This window comes from Sinocyclocheilus rhinocerous, unplaced genomic scaffold (genome assembly GCF_001515625.1).
Source record: "Sinocyclocheilus rhinocerous isolate Xijiao unplaced genomic scaffold, SAMN03320098_v1.1 scaffold2773, whole genome shotgun sequence".
Classification (NCBI taxonomy): Eukaryota; Metazoa; Chordata; class Actinopteri; order Cypriniformes; family Cyprinidae; genus Sinocyclocheilus; species Sinocyclocheilus rhinocerous.
Window position 1 is genome coordinate 260,390 of NW_015663019.1, and position 22,340 is coordinate 282,729.

The window sequence follows — 22,340 nt, forward strand, 5'->3', positions numbered from 1 at the left end:
ACTGCGCTTTATTTTGTTTTCTGTGGTTCGGCCTAAATTTGACATTAACAAAAAAACAAAACCATTTATCGGCCGATATATCGCGCATCCCTACAATCACGGTAAGACCCATGCGCTCGTCCCAGCATGCACCAGTGCTGCTGACCTTTGTTGTCGGCGGCGATGAAGCCGAGGATGTTCTCGTGCCGCAGCATCACGGTCTGGTAGATCTCAGCCTCGCGGAACCAGGAGCGCTCCTCTCTGGAGGAGAAGATCTTGACGGCCACCTCCTCTCCTCTCCACTTGCCCCTCCACACCTCCCCGAAGAAGTGGAATGAAACACATCAAATGTCATGCAATCCACAATAAATAGGAGCGACATGTCAATGAAAGATCATTGTGTACAGAAAAACGGAGAACGGCAGAGACAGACATGAGACGAACAGATGAAGATGTGTGCGATACGAGACTCACTCGTGAGGTCAGAGATTCAGACTGAAGACGTCTAAAAGACTCCAGACAGACTAAACGCATCAAGAAATAGCAGAACGGGGCGAAAAGAGGCTCTCTTATGGAAAAAGAGGCCTGCTTGGATGATGGTCCTGGCGATGGTCCGCTGCACCAGCAGAGGAAGCCCTGCACCAGAGCACACACACGCAGCTGTTACAGAACATACTGGACCTACAACATCCAGACAGATTCGGCTCATATATCAACCTTCTTTTTCCTTTTGCACTCTATGAATATAAATAAATAAATAAATAAATATGGACTTTACTCATTACTGGTTATTTGATTAATTTGATCAAGTAGCATATTTTGATATATATATATATATATATTTTTTTTTTTTATTGACAAATTATGTGAGTGCAGTCTTTCAGATGATTCTTACTGGACCTACAACATCCAGACAGATTCGGCTCATATATCAACCTTCTTTTTCCTTTTGCACTCTATGAATATAAATAAATAAATAAATAAATATGGACTTTACTCATTACTGGTTATTTGATTAATTTGATCAAGTAGCATATTTTGATATATATATATATATTTTTTTTTTTTATTGACAACTTCAATTAATTGTTACAAATTTCTGTAAATGTGCAAATATACGCTAACGATCAAAAGTTTGGGCTCAGTAAGATTTTGAATGTTTCTGAAAGAAGTCTCTTCTGCTCACCAAAGCTGCTTTTACTGCATCAAACATGCAACAAAAATTGTGAAATATTATTGTAATTTAAAACCGCTGTTTTCTCTGTGAATCTCTGTTAAACTGTAATGTATTTCTGTGATGCGCAGCCTGAATAAAAGTGTTAATTTCTTTCCAAAAAATTAGGGTATCTGCCGTCACAGATCACATCCCTGCACTAAACTCAGACGGCTCACGTCAGGACGAATGGATCTCAATCCACAAACGAGTGCTAAACAGTGTCCTGAGGATCAGTGAATAAAGCCAGTTTCTGATACACTGATCTACAGCAGCAAGAAAGTGGAACTTTGTGCTCCAGGGTCACAAATCAAAAATAATCTCTTTAGATTATTAATATATAAAGCATACTGACAACTGTCCGTGAAATGTCTCGCCAATCCATTAAAGCGACAGCTCACAAAAAGTAAAGTTTCTGCCATCAGTGACTCTCTCGTGTCGTGCAGATCTTATGGCTGTCAGTCATCTTTGGAACACAAATGAAGATATTTTTAATGAAACCGGAGAGATTCACGTTTTTCACGATTCAGAACCACTGAGGTTTAAACACATCTGAGCTTCAGTTACTCTACATGTGTGTGTTGATCAATGTTTATCGGTGAATAAAAGCCTGAATTAAATCCGTTCATCATATCAAGTCTGAAGTCTCGGATTAATCCGCCTGCTTCATATATGAACTGTTGGAAGCGTCAACGTTTCGGTGGAATGGACTTTCAATGAAGGGACACAAATTATGAGAGAACATTAAAAACATCTTCATGTTTGTTTTGAAGATGAAAGTTTGTTATGGTTTGGAACAACATAAAGGTGAGTAAACGATGTGAGAATTTGGACAATCCCTTTAGATGCCGTTTAAATGGAGAGTTTCCATATTTACAGAACAAGTCTTCTAAGTTTTCTAAAACTAGTGATGGTGTTTAAGATATTAAAGAAAATGGTTCCAAAGTATCTGTCAGATTATTATGTATTTGTAAGAGATGTTCACTGTCATTCTACAAGGGCGAGTAGTAATGATATATATTATTGAGCGTGTTTTGTATATACTAGCTCTGTTGCTTGGAATAAATAACCTGAGTGTATTAAAGAGATACATGTTGATAGTATTTTTAGAAGGGACGTTGTTTCATCATTGATGTTTTGACGTTTGTGTGGTGAGTTTCTGAACTAGATGTTGATGATTTGTTCGTCTATTTTAAAATACCGAGGACCACAATGGAAATAAGCCGATGGCTTTTTTGTGTATTTTATCCTTGACAGTTTTGAAATGTGTATGACTTAGTCTTTTTGGACTTTTTTGTATAATGTTTTAATTTTTGTCCAATAAAACACAAACAAACAAAAGTCATGCTAGAGAACCGAAACCAATATCATTTCTGCATTCCCATTTTTCTCCAGTAGCAAAAGTGGGGAAAAACTTGATGGCATTTCTATGACTTCAAACGAGAAGAGAGACATCAGGCGTTGTATTAGAAACAGCCACACAGCAGCGTTAACTCGTCTTCTGTAATTCAATGCCAAATGAATATAACACAAAGGATAGTGTTATAAATGCACTTGAAAATATAGAAAACTTAAAATATAAAGATTCCTAAAAGCTATGTGATGTTAATAACTGCATGCATTCTGCTCCGTCACATTTGACTCTGGCTCCAGTTTACATGCAACTGATACAGACTTTGGGATTGATTGGTTGATTGATTGATTGATTGGTTGATTGATTGATTGTTGCCATGTCAGCAGCAAGGCTATCTTCATTGGCGAAAACAGAATAAATAACACTTAACAAGAAGCTAAGACATTTAAGGTTAATACTAGACAAAAAATCTAAAATGCATTCATGTAACACTTTTTTTTAAATGCATCAGTGTCTATTTAGGTTAAAAACAGCAGAGTCCATCTTTGGGAGTGATGTTGAAGAGTTGATTATGTTGATTATGAAGAGGGTCTTAGGAGTTAAAGCCTGGTTACACAAGCAGACGTGTGAAAAGTTGTTGTAATTATAATTCTAATGCACACAAACATGCACATGCCGTTACTGCGACGCGTTTCCTAACCTCTTTTACGTCACACTGCAACAACAAAAAACAAACAAACAAAAACAACAACTACCAGTACAGTATTCATGCTTTTGGCCACATGATCTCACATAGCGATGACTAGGTGGCGCTCACGAGCAGACTGTTATGCCAAGCGAACAGAAGAGGAGGAATCCAGAACTGGACTCAGACTGGAAGAATCAAGACACTTTCCGCGAACTGGCTCTTTTGGGCAGCTGTTCAAATACCTGATTCACTAAGCAATCACGCAAAGATGCGATGATAATGATGTGAAACATGTCTAAAGCACATAAAGTGAATAAACTAGTCTTAATCAACTCACCTTTATACATAAACCACATTACTTTACTACATTATTTATCATTAACAACGGAAAATACTAAAGCATTTATCAATCTTACGTTAATGTTGATTCCAACGTTTACTAATGCATTATTTAAGTCAAAAGTTGTATCTGTTAATGTCATTTAATGAACCTGAGCTGACATGGACCAACAATGAACAGCTGTTTTTATTAACTAAAGTTAACAAATGCGGTAACAAACATTCTGCTCATTGTTAGTTAATGTTAGTGAATGCATGGGTCTGAACAGACATACTGTACACGGAAATCAGACCGATTTTTTGTGTTGGTGTGAACACGCCCTGCTCTTTTAAGATAAGTACATCTTTACACTGGCAGCCGGTGTTTAATGCCTGTCGTGCAACGATGCTGGTGACACACAAACTACACACAAAGAGAAGAGCAGACACGCAGACACATAAAAGAGCGCAGGTGCTCAGAAAGACAAACACGTAATTATATGAAGTGAAAAGCGTGTAAATAAAGCAAGAATAACAGGAATCTCCCGGAACGTTTCTCGTCAGTCAGACATGGGCGTAAAGACACGACTCGATACCTGAAACACATATTGAGCCAAGCATTCACTACAAGACAGAAAATGACCAGCGGTGCACATTCAAAGCAGTGATGGTCAGGGATCATCAATATTTTTTAAAAAACTTATTTTTACTTCAGCTAGGCAACATTTCTTATATTTAAGGTATCTTTGAAAACAACAAAAGCTAAAAAAAAAAAATCACTAAAACCAAAATATTAATATTAACTATAATAGTATCTCAATGATAGTAAAATAAATTAAGCTGAAATGAAAATATAAATATTATATGAAAAAACGTAAACTTAAACATATCAGTTAGTTGCCAAGACACCACATTTATATATATATATATATATATATATATATATATACGGCACTGAACGAGAGAGCAGGAGAGAGACGTCAGAAAACACGAGCAGAGAAACAGACGCCTGCTCTCTCCGCAGGGGGCCCTTCAGTTCAGACCTTTAGGAGTGCATTACATCAAATATTGTGTTTTTCTTTAATACAGGGTTTGTAAAAATTGTTTTCAGTAAATGAAATAAAGCTGAAGTATGTAGGATATCAGACCGAATCAGACAATCTAAGATTTGGTCCTATAAAATAATTAAATATTTGCATAAAATAAAATATGAAATATTAGATGGAAAAAATTATATATAAATTATAATATTAAAAAAATATTAGATGAAAAACTTTTCAGTTAGTTGCCAAGGCAACACTTACATTTTTAAGTTTAGGTACTAAAACAACTAAATAAATAATAACTTAAACAAAAATTAATATGAAAACAAAATATAAATATAAATTAATAAATACTATAGCAATACTTAAATACTATAAAACTATAAAAGTTTAATAATAGTAGTAATATATAAATGATACTTAAATAGCACTGTACCCATGTGAATGTGGGGACAAATCGTGCCACACGTTTGGAAGTTACAAAATAGCAGCCAATCAGATCAGAGATTTCCAGAAAGTGTGTTGAGGTTTGTGTGTAATACGGTCAGCTCTAAACCGAGCGTTCTGAGAGTGAGAGCGAGTTACGGTGAATCAAACAAACGCTCTCTGTTAGTCTGCGTGTCGATCTTTCAGCGGCTCAGGTGACATATCGAGTGAAGACACACAATGAGTCCATGTCACGCAGAAACACACGAGTCACTTCTGAGCGTTTCTTCAGAAGCCTCGTAACACTATCATTTCACGTCTAAGTCAGACGTTCCCATAGACGAGCGTCTAGACGCATTCCAGCACATCGAGCTCCTGAAAACAGCAAGCACGCACTGTGTGGTTCAACCCCAGCGGATTTACATTACATCCACAGCCACACAAGACAAGTTAATCAGATGAAAACAGAGAATATCTGGTAGCAGAAGGACAGAGGTTATGAGGAGAATCCCTACAGGCTGAGAGAGACGCCGTCTGCTCCTGTGTTTACACAGACGTCTGAGATCGCTTCTTCAGACTACACTCATCCAGAGCTGAGATCACGCTAACCGCACATGTGTGAGTTTGCTCTGCTTCAGACGGCACTGGGGTTTGTGTGACAGAGACGTGCTGCAGCCTTTCACAGTGGAGCGCCAGCAAGTGTTCATTTTACACATTTAAACAGCCAATAAACACAGTATCAGTTTGAACACTGGACATTACGTGTTTCACATGTTTTTTTGTGCATACGGTGAAAGTCAGTTGTCTTTAATGTTGTTTTTGATCCATTTGACTGTCACTGAAAAAAAAAAACAGACCATTTCCAAAGTATCTTTTCTGTTTTAGCAGAAGAAGGTCAGACAGGTTTGGACCTGCATGAAATGATGACAGAACGAGCATTTCAGGTCATTTCAGGAATGATTCTGCAGATTAATACTGCATAACTGCAACTGTTCAGATTTACAAATTAAAATGCAACATAAAAAAGAACTGCACAGTTTAGCTAAAAATTTGTGATTACATACACACGCACATGCACACTCACACACACACACTCACACACACACACACACACACACACTCACACACACACTCACACACACACACACAAAGGTGCGTCTGACCTGGGAATGAGGTGAGGTCGGGGTTCTTGTTGCACCAGTCGGTGTCGCAGCACATGGGGTAGATGCCGGAGTCGTGTTTGGCGGAGGGAGCGCAGACGAAGGGCCGGTCTCGCGGGATCAGCTCGTTCTCGCTGATGCACCAGCTCTGCTGTGTGGTCACTCCGCCGGATTTAGTGATGGACACGTAACACAGGCCGTCCGTGGCACACGTGTGGTTCGGGCACCGGTGACAGTAGCACTGTAAGGCTGCAAACAAGCACAAACCAATCACATCAGCGTCTCAGAATTATGAGAACAAAACTAGGCCTGTTGATTTAATGCATTCATTTGGTGCAATTAATTATAGACAAAATAACGTGATTAAAGCATTTAACGCAGCGCCCCGTCCAGAGCTGTCCATCATCATACATTGATGCAGTTTCTGATGATCATGATGCAGGACGACTGACTGACTGATGGAGTCTATCAGAATGCAGTTATATGAGCCTAAAATTCAAGATATGAGGAAAAAATCACCCTCTTATATTTATATCATATAATGTAGTTTAGCAATATCACACCAGCAAGAGTGCTGATTTATACAACAGTTCAATAAACAAGAAGTTAATGTTGTGTTACATTTTAGATACAATATTTTCTGTTTTTGCTCAATTTCTCTAGATTTTTCCAATCAAGGTCACAGCAGAACTGTTGATCATCTCTGAATCCACAGTTTTGAATGAATCGAGTGAGTCAGTGATTCAGATTCATTAAGACAGTCACTTGCTTTGTTTCTGAATGAATCAGCCGTTTGCACGAATCGGTTGAATGAATGATTCAGTGACTCACTCATTAAAACTGTGACTTGCCACTTACTGACGCTTTTAGTTTCATATTTAGAGTTTTTTTTTTTATTTATAATTTCATATATCAATATTAATTTCAAAACAATTAATACCTATTTATTGTCATTATTTATGCAATGTCGAATCAAAATATTTCTCTCTAAAGCTACATTTTGTAATGTCTAATGAATGCTTTTCTCATTTAACACAATAAAGACTTTAAATGATCTTTTCAGAGGTCATTTCTCAGCCCAAACTGATGAGATTATTTAGATTAATTAATTGGCACAACATACAATAATTAGATTTAAAAGCTTTACTCACTTGGCAGCCCTAAAGAACATCATCCGCTGCTTTTTCAATGCAATTGAATGTAAAATTGGACCGGTTCTCAACTGTATAAACTTACCAAATCTGATATGTTGTAAATGGATTACAGTTACAGTTTTTAAAAATAATTAATATTCATTTTAACTAATTACTCATTTTAATTCATTACTATTGCTAACTTACTAATTAATGTTACCAAAATAATAATAATTTGAAGTGAATGGTGACCAAAGTTCAGATTTTGTGATGAACTGCACTAGTTATTGAAAAATAAAATGCATCACAGTTTCCACAAAAATATTGTGCAGCACAACTGTTTTCAACATTGATAATAATCAGAAATGTTTCTTGAGCAGCAAATCAGCATATTAGAATGATTTCTGAAGATCATGTGACACTGAAGACTGGAGTAATGATGCTGAAAATACAGCTGCGCATCACAGAAATACATTACAGTTTAACAGATATTCACATAGAAAACAGCTGTTTTACACTGTAATAATATGTCATAATTTTTACTGCATTTTTGATCAAATACATGCTGCCCTGGTGAACAGAAGAGACTTCTTTCAGAAGCATGAACAGCAAACGTTTGAACAGCAGACAGCTTCTCTCAGTGATACTTTTACTGTCAAAGCGCAGAACTGCAGCTAACAATATAAAAACTTGAAAAACAAAGAAAAAACAGTTGATCTCACAAACTGAGCAGTCGACCATCGTGACTGTCTCTAACACGTGTGCATGTGTGTCTGGCTGCGCTGCACTCACTGAACTGGTGTTACTGTGATGATAACACTGACGCCTGAAGCACTAACTCCTGTGTGATCAGCATGCAGCTCAGATGGGTTCAGGTGAGGTGAGTTCTGCTGATGATCTGTCAGACCGAGCCGGGCTGAAGAACCCCTTGAACTGCAGCCAGTCTGTGACAGCAGTGCTTGCTCACCAGGATCACACACACACACACACACACACACACATTTAGTAGATTTGTCCTCTCACAGAGGAGACAGACAGAGAGGAAGAGTGATATTAGAGGCGTGACGTGAGTCTGGGTGGAGCACGACTGAGCACAACCACAAACTACTGTAAAACCAGCACAGCATATCTGAACGTCTCGACGCCTGCGAGCGCCACAAACGCCAGACACTTTCAGTATCATTTCCCTCGAGGCGATCAGGAACTTCACATGAGCTCTGCTGCTTACAGCACACGAGAACACAAACACCAGTCTGCAGATAGTTCCGTTCAGTCTAGTACTCAGACACTACGGAGCCCCGCACATGGCATGCAGGAAAAAATAGCAGGCTAAATCGTGCGCATGATTTATTTATTTTTTCTTGCATGTCATGTGCGGGGCTCCGTAAGACAACAATTTTGTGTAAAATAAATTTATTTCATTAGCTGTAAATTAACTCTAACATTTAATACATTTAATAAATAATGTGTATATTTTCATATTATATGCGTATAAACTTTAATAAATAGCATGAGTGTGTGTGTGTGTGTGTGTGTGTGTGTGTGTGTAAATTTTAAAATGTTATTTAAAACAATATTTTAATATTTTAAAATATTTATTTTTTATCCTTTGGCAGAACACAGGAAAACAGAATTGTGCGATATAAACTCAAAATAAATATTCACAATTACCTTTTTAATTTTTTTCCCCATGGTGGGAACAAGTTTTCATACAAACACAATTCAGAAGTGTTTATTTATGTTTAAAAATGGTTAAATATAACAAGGTAATAACTCATTTTTAAGTGTAACTTAATTTAAAATTGATAAAAATTCTAATGTATTTTATTGTTACATTTAACAAATTAAGCATGAATTAAATAAGCTGCTTAAATTGTCTATTTAGCCAGTGTTATTTTTTAAATACTACACTACAATTATTTTCTCCATTTTATTTGTAAGTGGCAATCTTTTCATTTTAAAAGCACTACGTGCTATCAACATGTTAATTAAAGTACCACTTATTCAAAATCAAAGCTAATTAAAAAACCTAGTCAACCGTACTAATTTACTGGTTGTCCCATCTCTACTAGAGACATGAACAATATGGCAAGACACTTTAATAAAATGCTTTTGCGGCTGAATCTTGACATTTATGTGGATATCTGGCTCTGTGCGGCTCACGAACACAAGGTTTATCAGGTAAATGTTCACAAGCGCAAAAAGCCTTCAGAAGGTCCTCAAACATGTCGTTATAAAAGCCGCGGTACGGGCTAATCAGAGGCTTTCTATCGGATCTCCGCCACAAACACCTGCAGCGATGAACAGTGAGTGTTGAGCAAAGCTGAGGTGTGTCGCTAAACAGCTGCGCTCTCAATGCATTCGCTTCCATTCGCAATGCAGAGCGCTGGGATTATCCTCTGCTACTTACTTAAGAAAAGAAAAGAAACCTTGAAAAAGCTGAGGACGTGTCTGAAATCCAAAGGCAGCGGGACTCAAGCTGTTTGAATTCCATGTGTTGCTCAAGGTTTCTCTATTCTCTCCAGCAGCCTTGAACACGGAGAGCAGTTATAGCGAGTCATTCAAACACAATTGTTTGGAAAATAAGTGACGTGGGTTTGCTAGAACAAGAAAGGGAATGGAGCTGTGAGCGTGTGCATCCCGCTGCCACTCTTAGCGCTAAACTATCCCTAGGATATCGCCACTAAATGCAATGTTATGCACTGTGCTCTGACATTTCTGCTCCTTTATGAACACATGCTTTGACTGAACAAACCAGACCAAAAACAAGTATAAAATAAACCAAAACTAAACAAACACAAACCAAACCAAAAACAATACAAGCACAAAATAAACCAAAACAAAGCAAACACAAAATAAAACAAGCACAAAATAAACCAAAATTAGCACATAATCCAAAACAATCACAAAATAAACCAAAAACAAAATAAGCAACCAAACAAAATTAAACAAAACAAGCAGAAACCAAACAAAACACAAAGCACAAAATAAACCAAACAAAAACCAAACAAAAACACAAACCACACCAAAACCAAAAACACAGTAAACACAAAATAATACAAAACAATCACAAGATAAACTAAAAACAAAATAGATTTTAAAAAATCCAAACCAAACCAAAAACAAAATAAGAACAAAACAACTAAAAAAACAAAACAAAACCATAAACAAAAAAACTATATTTTTGAGTGTGGGGTGATTTTTAAGCTCTTATCTTTGTGTACCAGCAGGAACCGAAGAGAAACACAAAACACACATCTGTAAGATTATGCTTGTTTTGATTACATGTTCAGCTCTATATCTGACAAACAAGAGAATCACATTTCCTTTACACAATCTCACCCCAAACTATCCTTTGTGGTCTGTTTCGTGCTATAAAGCTTACGCTGAAGGAATCTAATATATAAGTCTTCTCTAGAGAGAGTAATGGTAGCTTCATGATACTGTTGATTACGAAGCGTTGCTGATTTATACGGTAAAAACACTCGAAACTGGAAGAGCGTTTCTCTTTGTCTGCACTGGCTCTCCTTTGTTCCATGAGTCTGTCAGCAGCCGCAGGAAAACACAGCCGAGGCAATGAGTGCAGCGCTAATAACAGCCCTCACATATTCATATGTATTTATAAATCCAAGCAACCGGGCTGGAAAGCAGAGCTGTCACTGTAGCAAAGACATGGCCTTATTCATAAGGCGTGTTTATTTACGACACAGGTGGGTGATACTCAGAGGAAAGGACGGCTTGTTGAACAGCTCAAGGCTTTGCCAGCGGATCCTGCTGTTCCTCTTCACGTGTGCTTTACTGACGGAGGACAGCGTGTGCTCGCACAGGAATCTCAGACTGGATATTTAGTCTGGTGGAAATACACTGACGGTTTGCTCTGACAAGGCAATCTAGTCTAAATGAATGTCTTGATTGCATACGGGAGAGAAAAACAGAACCTGTCTAAACCAAGCTGAACACTAACAGTAGTGCGGCTGATTAGTGTTTGCATGTTTAGTTTCCACATTTAGCAGCGGTGTGTTTTAATTAATGTGCTGTGCTTTGGCTGTTAGATAGTTTGCACCGTAAAAATTCATCCAGTTGTTACTGTTCAAAACTTTGAGTTTTTTTTTATTTTTATTTATACATTTCTTTATTGATCAAGGATGCAGTAAAAGGATCAAAAGTGACAGTAAAGACATTTATAATGTTACAAAAGATTTCTATTTAAAATAAATGCTGCTCTTTTGAACTTTCTGAAATCCTGAAAAATAAAATGCATCACAGTTTCCACAGAAATATTGTGCAGCACAACTGTTTTCAACATTGATAATAATCAGAAATGTTTCTCGAGCAGCAAATCAGCATATTAGAATGATTTCTGAAGATCATGTGACACTGAAGACTGGAGTAATGATGCTGAAAATACAGCTGCGCATCACAGAAATACATTACAGTTTAACAGATTCACATAGAAAACAGCTGTTTTACACTGTAATAATATTTCACTGTTTTTACTGTATTTTTGATCAAATAAACAGCCTTGGTGAGCAGAAGAGACTTCTTTCAGAAAAGTAAAAAAATCTTACCATCCCCAAACTTTTAAATGCTATTGTATATTCCTATTTAGTTTATAATTATCAATTCACATTCCTGTGGTTTGTGGCAAATTTAATTTAAATTGTAAAAAGCCAATTCTTCACTTCTATATTTTGCCTGACATGCATTAGGAAGGTGAAATCAGTCAGTCATGATTTCATGTCGACTTCACAATGTTTTTAATATGAATGTATCTGAGCAGAAGAATCAGTGGATCATGGCGAGATCTGCTGGTTTTCACCCATCGAGCGCAGCATGTCGACGGCCTGCAAACATCTGCACAGCTCCATATCACCAGAATGAAACATTACAGAAAAAGATCTCTGATCCGTCGTCTACTGTCTGACTATCAGCCTGAATGGATCCTTGCACGGTTCACAGGCGTGTGTAAACACTGAGTCAGTGTTTGGCTCAGGCGTGCTCACGCTCTCAATCTGCTGGAGGACGCCGGACCTCCAAAGACAGGGCTATTTTGGGAAGGGTCAGCAAACAGAGATGGGCGCTGCTGCGAGGCGGAGCGGGAAAATGATTCACACGACCAAAACAAAACCTACAGCCAAACTTAACCAGGGATTGAGGACTGACTGTGCAGCGTATTACTCCAGTCAACATGAAATCAGCGCTTTAATGCACTGGAGTAAAAGTGCTTTACTCCAGTGCATTACTCCAGAGTACTACTCCAGCATATTAATCAATCACTTTACTCCAGAGCTTTACTCCACAGTACTACTCCAGCGCATTACTCCAATGTACTACTCCAATGCATTACTCCAGTGTACTACTCCAGTGCATTACTCCAGAGTACTACTCCAACGTACTACTCCAGTGCATTACTCCAGCATATTAATCCATCACTTTACTCCAGTGCATTACTCCAGAGTACTACTCCAGCGCATTAATCAATCACTTTACTCCAGCTCGGGAAAATGATTCACACGACCAAAACAAAACCTACAGCCAAACTTAACCAGGGATTGAGGACTGACTGTGCAGCGTATTACTCCAGTCAACATGAAATCAGCGCTTTAATGCACTGGAGTAAAAGTGCTTTACTCCAGTGCATTACTCCAGAGTACTACTCCAGCATATTAATCAATCACTTTACTCCAGAGCTTTACTCCAAAGTACTACTCCAGCTCTTTACTCCAGAGTACTGCTCCAGCGCATTACTCCAGCGTATTAATCCATCACTTTACTCCAGCGCATTACTCCAGCATATTAATCCATCACTTTACTCCAGCACATTACTCCAGAGTACTACTCCAGTGCATTACTCCAGCATATTAATCAATCACTTTACTCCAGAGCTTTACTCCAAAGTACTACTCCAGCTCTTTACTCCAGAGTACTGCTCCAGCGCATTACTCCAGCGTATTAATCCATCACTTTACTCCAGCGCATTACTCCAGCATATTAATCCATCACTTTACTCCAGCACATTACTCCAGAGTACTACTCCAGTGCATTACTCCAGCATATTAATCCAGCGTACTACTCCAGTGCATTACTCCAGCATATTAATCCATCACTTTACTCCAGCGCATTACTCCAGAGTACTACTCCAGCTCTTTACTCCAGAGTACTACTCCAGCGCATTACTCCAGAGTACTACTCCAGCTCTTTACTCCAGAGTACTGCTCCAGCGCATTACTCCAGCGTATTAATCCATCACTTTACTCCAGCGCATTACTCCAGAGTACTACTCCAGCTCTTTACTCCAGAGTACTACTCCAGCGCATTACTCCAGTGTACTACTCCAGCGCATTACTCCAGAGTACTACTCCAGCGCATTACTCCAGAGTACTACTCCAGCGCATTAGTGTAAAACTTTTAACTTTATACATTTTTCTGTATTGCTTTATTGCATTTAAATGTTCAGTTATTTTTGTTATAAGAAAAAAAGTTATTAAACCTGTTATACTGTATTATGACAGCACTTTTTTTTAAACAAAATTTCAATACCGTGATAATACCGTATACCGTAATAAAAGCACTAGCAATTAATCGTGACATGAAAATTTGATACCGGCATATCCCTACTCCAGAGTACTACTCCAGCATATTAATCCAGCACATTACTCCCGCATTCATTCACAGATCATAGAAGAGTCATGATTAAAGGAAGAGACGGTCACCAAAAGGAAAACCAAGATGTTTGTTTCTTGATACCAAGCATAACTGTGTGACTGACTGTCATAATTAAACTGTTTAATTAACTCCTATAAACCCTAAAATTATGAACGTATTCAAATCATATATTTATAGTTCTGGCTTCTGATTGGTCAACAGTATTACTGTCCCATGATGCCACAGGATGTCTCATACCTTCTTAGTTAACAATAATGTCTAAAAATCTGATCGGAAGATACATTACAAAATAGACATCATATCAACAGAATGTTATCCATTTGATTTTACTGAATTATATTTACAATAACCACCAACTAATGGCCTACATTACATGTCAAACATATCGCTGACTGGAATTAATAATAAATGCAATTTTTATTACATTTTTGCAATAAATGCAATTTTTATTAATTTTATTTCATTATATAATATTCCTATCTGTTATCTATGTCACTAAGGCTTATAGACCTTACAAACTTTTTTTTTTTTTTACTTTTAAACAAGACTTTGTCAAACCAACATTTAAAAAATAATTTATTTCTGCTTTCTTGCAATACTTCTTTCATGCGATTCTGCATTTAGTTTGCTACTTCAAATTCAGTTCAACTGGAACTTGAAAAGCAATGTCAATTCATCAGTTATTTTCAACAGTAATAATATTTCACAATATTACTGTTTATACTGTATTTTTGATCAAATGAATGCAGCCTTGGTGAGCAGAAGAGATGCAATTTTTATTAATTTTATTTCATTATATAATATTCCTATCTGTTCTCTCTGTCACTAAGGCTTATAGACCTTACAAAATATATATATATATTTTTTTTACTTTTAAACAAGACTTTGTCAAACCAACATTTAAAAAATAATTTATTTCTGCTTTCTTGCAATACTTCTTTCATGCGATTCTGCATTTAGTTTGCTACTTCAAATTCAGTTCAACTGGAACTTGAAAAGCAATGTCAATTCATCAGTTATTTTCAACAATAATAATATTTCACAATATTACTGTATACTGTATTTTTGATCAAATGAATGCAGCCTTGGTGAGCAGAAGAGACTTCTTTCAAAAACGTAAACAATTTTACTGACTTCTAACTTTTGAATGCTAGTGTATATTCCAATTTTGTTTACAAATTTCAATTCAACTTCCTGTAGTTTGTAATTAACTCACATTTATTGCAGTGCTTTCTTTCATGCAATGCTGCATGTAGTTTTCTACTTCAAATTCAGGAGTTCAATTGGAACATGAAAAGCAATCTCAATTCAACTCTGACTGGTTCACAACCCAGTTGAATTAAGTCTCAAAAAACTTGATTGCAGCATCACTGAAAGTAATAGCCTGAGTTTCCGGGAGTCATCTGAGGTCTATGGAGTCAATGCCGCAGGCCTGAAACAAACGAGTGTGTGTTTGTGTCTCACACGATCTAACACTGTTATTTCTCCATCACGACTGGCTGCGCAGCCGTTCCTAATGCTTCAGCCGTTACTCCATCACTGTGGAGAACCAAACTCCAGAGACACGCGACACACGTGAGCTATGCTGGACCAAACGTGAGCACATCAAAGCTGGAAGGCTTTTGTTCTCTGTGAGGATGAAGACTGGCTTTATGGAGGACTTCGCCATTGGGATGATGTTGCTGTCAGCTCACATTCTCCTGCTGTCATCTGTTGACTTTCACACGACTCCTGCTGGAGTAATGAACCATATTCAAGATACTCCTCGCTCACATGAACACAATTTTGTTTACAAATTTCAATTCAACTTCCTGTAGTTTGTAATTAACTCACATTTATTGCAGTGCTTTCTTTCATGCAATGCTGCATGTAGTTTTCTACTTCAAATTCAGGAGTTCAATTGGAACATGAAAAGCAATCTCAATTCAACTCTGACTGGTTCACAACCCAGTTGAATTAAGTTTCAAAAAACTTGATTGCAGCATCACTGAAAGTAATAGCCTGAGTTTCCGGGAGTCATCTGAGGTCTATGGAGTCAATGCCGCAGGCCTGAAACAAACGAGTGTGTGTTTGTGTCTCACACGATCTAACACTGTTATTTCTCCATCACGACTGGCTGCGCAGCCGTTCCTAATGCTTCAGCCGTTACTCCATCACTGTGGAGAACCAAACTCCAGAGACACGCGACACACGTGAGCTACGCTGGACCAAACGTGAGCACATCAAAGCTGGAAGGCTTTTGTTCTCTGTGAGGATGAAGACTGGCTTTATGGAGGACTTCGCCATGGGATGATGTTGCTGTCAGCTCACATTCTCCTGCTGTCATCTGTTGACTTTCACACGACTCCTGCTGGAGTAATGAACCATATTCAAGATACTCATCGCTCACATGAACACACGTCAGTCAGAACAGAGCTTCTGATTCAGATTTATTCTCTTTATTTTGTCTTAAAGGGATAGTTCATGCAAAATCATGACTTAATGTATCTGCATGTCAGTCCAAACCTGTATGAGATTCTTTCAATGGAACAAAACGTATTTTGAAAAAAAAAATTTTTGTTCATACAATGAATGTCAATGGGGTCCAAACTGAACATTCTGCAACATATTCTCTACAGCGTTCTGCAGAAAAATTAAATGCATTCTGGTTTGGAAGGACATGAAGCGGAGTAATCCGAGTTCAGTTTGGGGTGAAGTATTTGGGCCATTTAGTAGTCATCTTCATATCTTTTCCTATCAGAGGACTTCACAAAACTCTTGAAATATATAAAGGGGTCATGAAATGCCTTTTTAAAAATTATTATTTTATAATGTTTCCTGAGGTGCACTTATAAGCTAAGCATGGTTTTTTCATCATAATTTAGATATAAATGGTCATTTTCTCACCTGATTTGAGTGCTCTGTTGGAAGGGGCGTGTCTGCTGTGAGACTTGAAGGAAATGCCCACTCTTATGATTGGCTAACAACTTTGCATATGAAATGAGCATTACATGTGGAACTCTCTCAAAAACTTTTACTGCGTTTTTACTGTAACCAACATGAACTGATGGTGAAAAGCATCGATTATAGCGTTATATTTAGAGCATCGAAGGTTGCAGTGCTGCACTGTAGCCGAACACAGTCATGTCTACTGACACACCATGATCACAATGATCCAATACTTTCATCATAACTATAACAGTGAAAACACCACGTAAATCAGAGACTCGTTAAGCAGTGGAAACTGTGTCACTGACTACAATGGGAGTTTTGGTGAAAATGCAGAAATCAAATCACTGTTAGATATGTGCTGCTGCAGCGATTACAAAAAGAACCGTCTTTGATCACTTTCTGTGTCACTATATAGATAACGGATGGTTTTCATGTTACCGACAAAAATCTGGCTGTTCCAGAAGGGTAGAAAAGAATAATTGATATTTAAAACTGGGGAGTTAGTTGTGAGTTCTGAAACTTGCAGTATGTTTTCATTTATTGTGGAATAACCTCTCATATGTCTGAATATCAAGAACATTTTGATTCTCCATTTCATGAGCCCTTTAAGAACGCCTGTTGAAACATTAAAGAGGAATACTTTAATTATGTTATGGAATAAAACAGATCATTACATTAATTTGTCGTTCATGAAAAGCATGCAGTTTTGAGTCACTCAACTCAATAATGCTTTCAATGAGCCCAATTCAATCTGATTAGGAGCATCTAAACCATTTATAAATGGACGGAATGTCTGCAGGATTTCAGTCTCAGGAATCAAAAGGATGGAAGCGGTTTCATCTGATGCCAAACACAAAGCAAGAAAGAAAAAAGCTCAAGACAATGACTACTGAATTTGGGAATCAATTGCAATTGGATTTCACCTCTTTTGAGCCTCTGGCTTCAACCTCTAATGCAGTAATTGAATGATCTGGCATTGAAAGCCAAGTGCTGTTCAATGTCTTTTCGGCAGAAAGCTCCTGCATGCTCTCAGCCGCCAAGGCAATTCATCGGTGTAATCCAAGCACGCAGCCGAGAGTCTGAATCGGTGGGCTGTTTGTGCACCGTACCTTTAGCTTTTCTGAACGGCAGACAGGATCGACTGAAGAGCGTGTGGAGTTTTCAGAGCCGAGCTAATTAATCTTCATCCTGATGTAAATTGGTAAAGTGGTTGGGTGGGTGGGTTAGCATTCCTAACAACAAATCTCGCTCGATTAAGCTTGAAAGACTCTACCAAACTGGAAAAAAGACCCGATACGAATGTCAGAATGTAATGCTGTAATGGGGCATGCTTCATCAAACTGGAAAATAACCAAGGAAAAGAAACGGTTTTACTGATATATGTGCAAGAAAAAATGGTTTTATGGCCACAAATTATGAATCTGTTTCGATTTACCTAGAGAACAAATTAGTAATCATGGAAACAAATTCTTAATTCATGCCTACAATATCTCTGATCAATCGTGCACAATATAAACAAAATTTACCCAATTTATTAAAGTTTTAAATGGACCAATCACCTGTTAACGTCACCAAAAAACAAACATGAAATTGTCATCTGAACTACTTTGATATTCACCGCAGTACTGAGTGATTGATTATCATGCTGTGCGTGTGTATAACACGGTAGCCCAAAGAACTGAAAGAATACTATGGTATTCACGTCATGTCTACAAACTGCCATATTTACATGGTACAAGTCTAAAAACCAGCCTGGCATGGTAATATTGGTCATATTAATTTTGTAGTGCAAGTTAAGATTGTTTTCTGTTGCTAATATTTCGTGATAGCTGATGGCGAAACACTCACGCAGGTACTGGCACAGCGGTTTCTCCAGCCCATAATCCATCTCGATATTTCAAAGCCTATCATGAAGACAGACTGTTGTAGGCTAAACATCAGAGCAGACTGTGTGCAAATAAACACGCAATGAAGCTGCAGACCAGACTGAAATCAACACAAGACACACCAGGGTCTGGCCTGATGAGCGGGATTTAAACAGCAGTAGTATACAGTCCTGTTTCAACTGCTGAATACACGCTTCTGTCATAACATATACGGTTTAGTTATGAAAAGGAGTGACGCTTGAAGCAACTACCAACATTTTAAGGCATCACAACTTAATTCTGAGAGCTCAGTGGATTGTATATGTACTACTGTATATGAACCAAATCATTACAGACAAGCAGACATCTGTGCGTACAATTTGGCAAATAAATCTTCTGATTACAAGTTTTTCTGTTTGGCTGATAAGTGTCAAAAGCAGCTTTTATTTTGACAGCGATAATGCACCTGAGCACAGATATGAGTGTAATCTTTAAATGCATGATTTCAAACTATGTTGCACTGCATCCAGTTTGCTGCTGTGTCATATTCATGTCATATATGTCATTGTTTACTATGTGAAATGAGCATTAACCAGTCTTCCAAGTGCACACAAACTTACCAAAACTACAGAGTAAACGCTTTGCTTACAGTGTTTACTTCCTTTTTATTCGTGTTTTTAACGATTTCTATATTTGTGAAAAATACTATAACAGGATTACAGAATGCAAAAGTTACTAAAGCACAGTTCTGTTAATTTTTCCAGAATTTTTTTTTTTTTTTATCAAATTCAAAAAAAAAAATCCATATTGGTTCATCTTACATTTCTAATTTAGTAAATATTTAAAATAATAAAAATTTTCATTGCAGCAAATGTTATGCATGTTATTTAAACTAAATGGTGTAATATCATAAATATTGCCCATTGACCACCTTGCTCTCTAAGATATCGGCCATCAAAAAATCCACATCTGTCATCCACTATTTATTCTTCGAAACCATAGTGAACATTGTGGACTGCACTCATTCAATCCCATAATGCACCTCAATAACGAGCGTACATGCGACGTACACTGTTTGCCAGTAGCTAGCCGTTAGAGAATACCATGCACTATAACAGTGGAGTGATGTAGGGAACAGTGAACGCGGGTAGAAGTCGACCGACTAATCGGCACCGATAACCGATTACTGGAACAATCGGTTATTTGCAAAAATTCCTACCAATATTTTTTCCAGGTTGCTGGAGCGGCTGAGAAGGTCTGCTGTCATTATACAGTACGAGAGCGGCCTCTAGAGAACTGTGCTGTTTGCTCTGAAACGTGAGAACGCACAATGCACAGAGCGGAAGACTTCACTTTTATTTTTGTAATAACTAGGGATGTAACGATTAACCACGAGCCGGTCGAAAATCGATGCAAATATGTGACGATTCAAATCGGTTGAGATGTTAAACGAATCGCGATACAGTTGGGGGTGGGGGTTTATATGAATGTATCTCTGAGGGGAACTGACTATCTTTAGAAAAGTTTACGTGGTATTTTCTTTTCATCTTGCCTCTGAACAATGCATATTAAAGTAGCGTTTATAAGCGCTGCCTTGTTTACAGCAGTAACCACGGAAACACTGTATCATTGCTGTTCATAAGCGCCACCTGCTGGCAGAGAGTGATCTGCGTCTCATTCAGCTCATTCAGTCAGAACATTCTGTTTTTGCTTCAAATTTCGAAATGATAGTCTAATTTAGATTAAAAACTACTCATGTTGCATGTATGCTGCATCTTTGTTTGGATCATGATTAAAATCCAGTGGTTGCCTCTCATTTTAAATGGAAAGAGCACAGACAAAGCCTTAGTTTGTTCATATTAAGAGATTTATTTTATTTGTTTTACTTGTTTGATTGGGTGTTTGTTTTAAAATTTCAATGTAGTTTTGTTATATTTCAATTTCACAAAGAAACGTGCAGCAATAGCCTAATAAAACGACACCTTTTTATTTACTGTATAATGTCTTCAATCTCATTTTGTAAAAAAAAAATCGTGAGAAAATCGAATAGTGAAATCAAAATCGTGAATCGAATTGTGAGTTGAGTGAATCATTACATCCCTAGTAATAAGGTTAAACACTATTTTACTGGAATTTTAAGTTTGTTTTCGTTATCCATTGATTAATTGGCTATCGGCCACTGCGGTCCAACCTAGTTATTGTTATAGGTAAAATCCACTATCGGTCAACCTCTAAATGAGGGTATAAGGGCTGATTTCAGATACAGCCCATGATTTGCTGCTTGCCAGTTGGTTGCGGTCAGTATAAGAGGGCGGGACATTTTCAGTATAGAAAGCATCTGATTGGACAAAAAAACTATGTAGTGTAGGACGTCATCAATATTTTTGCTTCAAGAGAATGACTGAAATTTTTAAAACATTTAACAGCTAAAGGTGAATTTTGTCAACATCTAGGAGTAAACCGCTCATAAACCTGCCTTTAAATGTAGGTTGAAAATGCTGTGTCTAGCCGAGGCTAACACTGTGCCCAGACTCCAAACGGCACAAAGGAAGGCTCCAGAGCCGGCTGCAGTGATTCAACAGAGGAGGGAGCTTCGCATCACGTGGGTTCTTCATCAAAGAAAGCCTCTCCGCGCAGCTCCTCGCGCTCACCTTCCGCGTGCAGCCGAATTAATTACACTGTTTCCTGGCAACCACGATCCCTGCACGAGCGTCACACACAGAGAGCTAGCATTCGAGACGCGCCCTTCCCCCTTCAGTCCGATCCAACAGTGCACAGGAGCCCAGAGTCATTTCCATAGGTCAGCGCTCGCCCATAACCCCTATCCGCCCATTACTGCCAGGCTTTTGTCCTCCACAGATGTGGGTTTGGGTGTGAGGATCTCAGATGGACCCCGTCAACCTCCACCTCCCCCACAATGCGTGTCTTTGTCTGCACACGATAAAGAATCACACTCTTGGTAAGGAAGGCCCTGACGGCTCTCCCATATATGTTCATTCACACCCAAATCACAAAAAACGCTTGCATTCTAAAGTAGGTTCACATGGGGAATGGATGTGAGTACGGTAACGTGTTAAACCGAGCTGAAAATGCTAGAATGTTATTAGCAGAAAGCATTAGTTAATTAGCAAACATATTTAAAGCTGTGCAATACCTAATTTCTGAACGATTAGCAGCACCAAATGGAACTACAATCTGTCTGAGCGACTCTAATTGTTAATATGAGAATCTCTGTTCATCTCAATGAGTTAGAAAGCTAATGCAGGAATCAGTGACGACAGATAGGAAAAAATACAACTCCTTGTTCCATACTATGGAAGTCAATGGCTACCGTCGACTGTTTGGTCTTCAAAAGATCTTCTTTAATGTTCAACAGATGAAAGAAGCTCATACGGGTTTGAAATGACATGAGGGTGAGTAAATGATCCTCAGTCACAATCCCTTTAAAACACTTTTTTAAATCCCTGTGGGACAAACAATTGGGAAAAATAGCATTGAAAGTTGGTGGCATAAATGCACTCTATAAACAAAGAAAGAGAGATGCAAGCGTGCTGAGCATGTGAT

The 22,340-nt window shown here is 37.9% G+C and overlaps 1 protein-coding gene across 1 annotated transcript in view; it reads right to left on the reverse strand.

Moving 5' to 3' along the window:
• LOC107728731 (TGF-beta receptor type-1-like) overlaps positions 1 to 22,340 on the reverse strand; it is a 44,918-nt gene that overhangs the window by 16,021 nt on the left and 6,557 nt on the right. Inside the window, exons 2-3 of the mRNA XM_016539021.1 lie at positions 6,170 to 6,430; positions 146 to 310 (exon numbers count right to left, since the gene is read on the reverse strand). Of these exons, the coding sequence (XP_016394507.1) occupies positions 146 to 310; positions 6,170 to 6,430 (426 nt within the window). The remainder of the gene's footprint in view (positions 1 to 145; positions 311 to 6,169; positions 6,431 to 22,340) is intronic.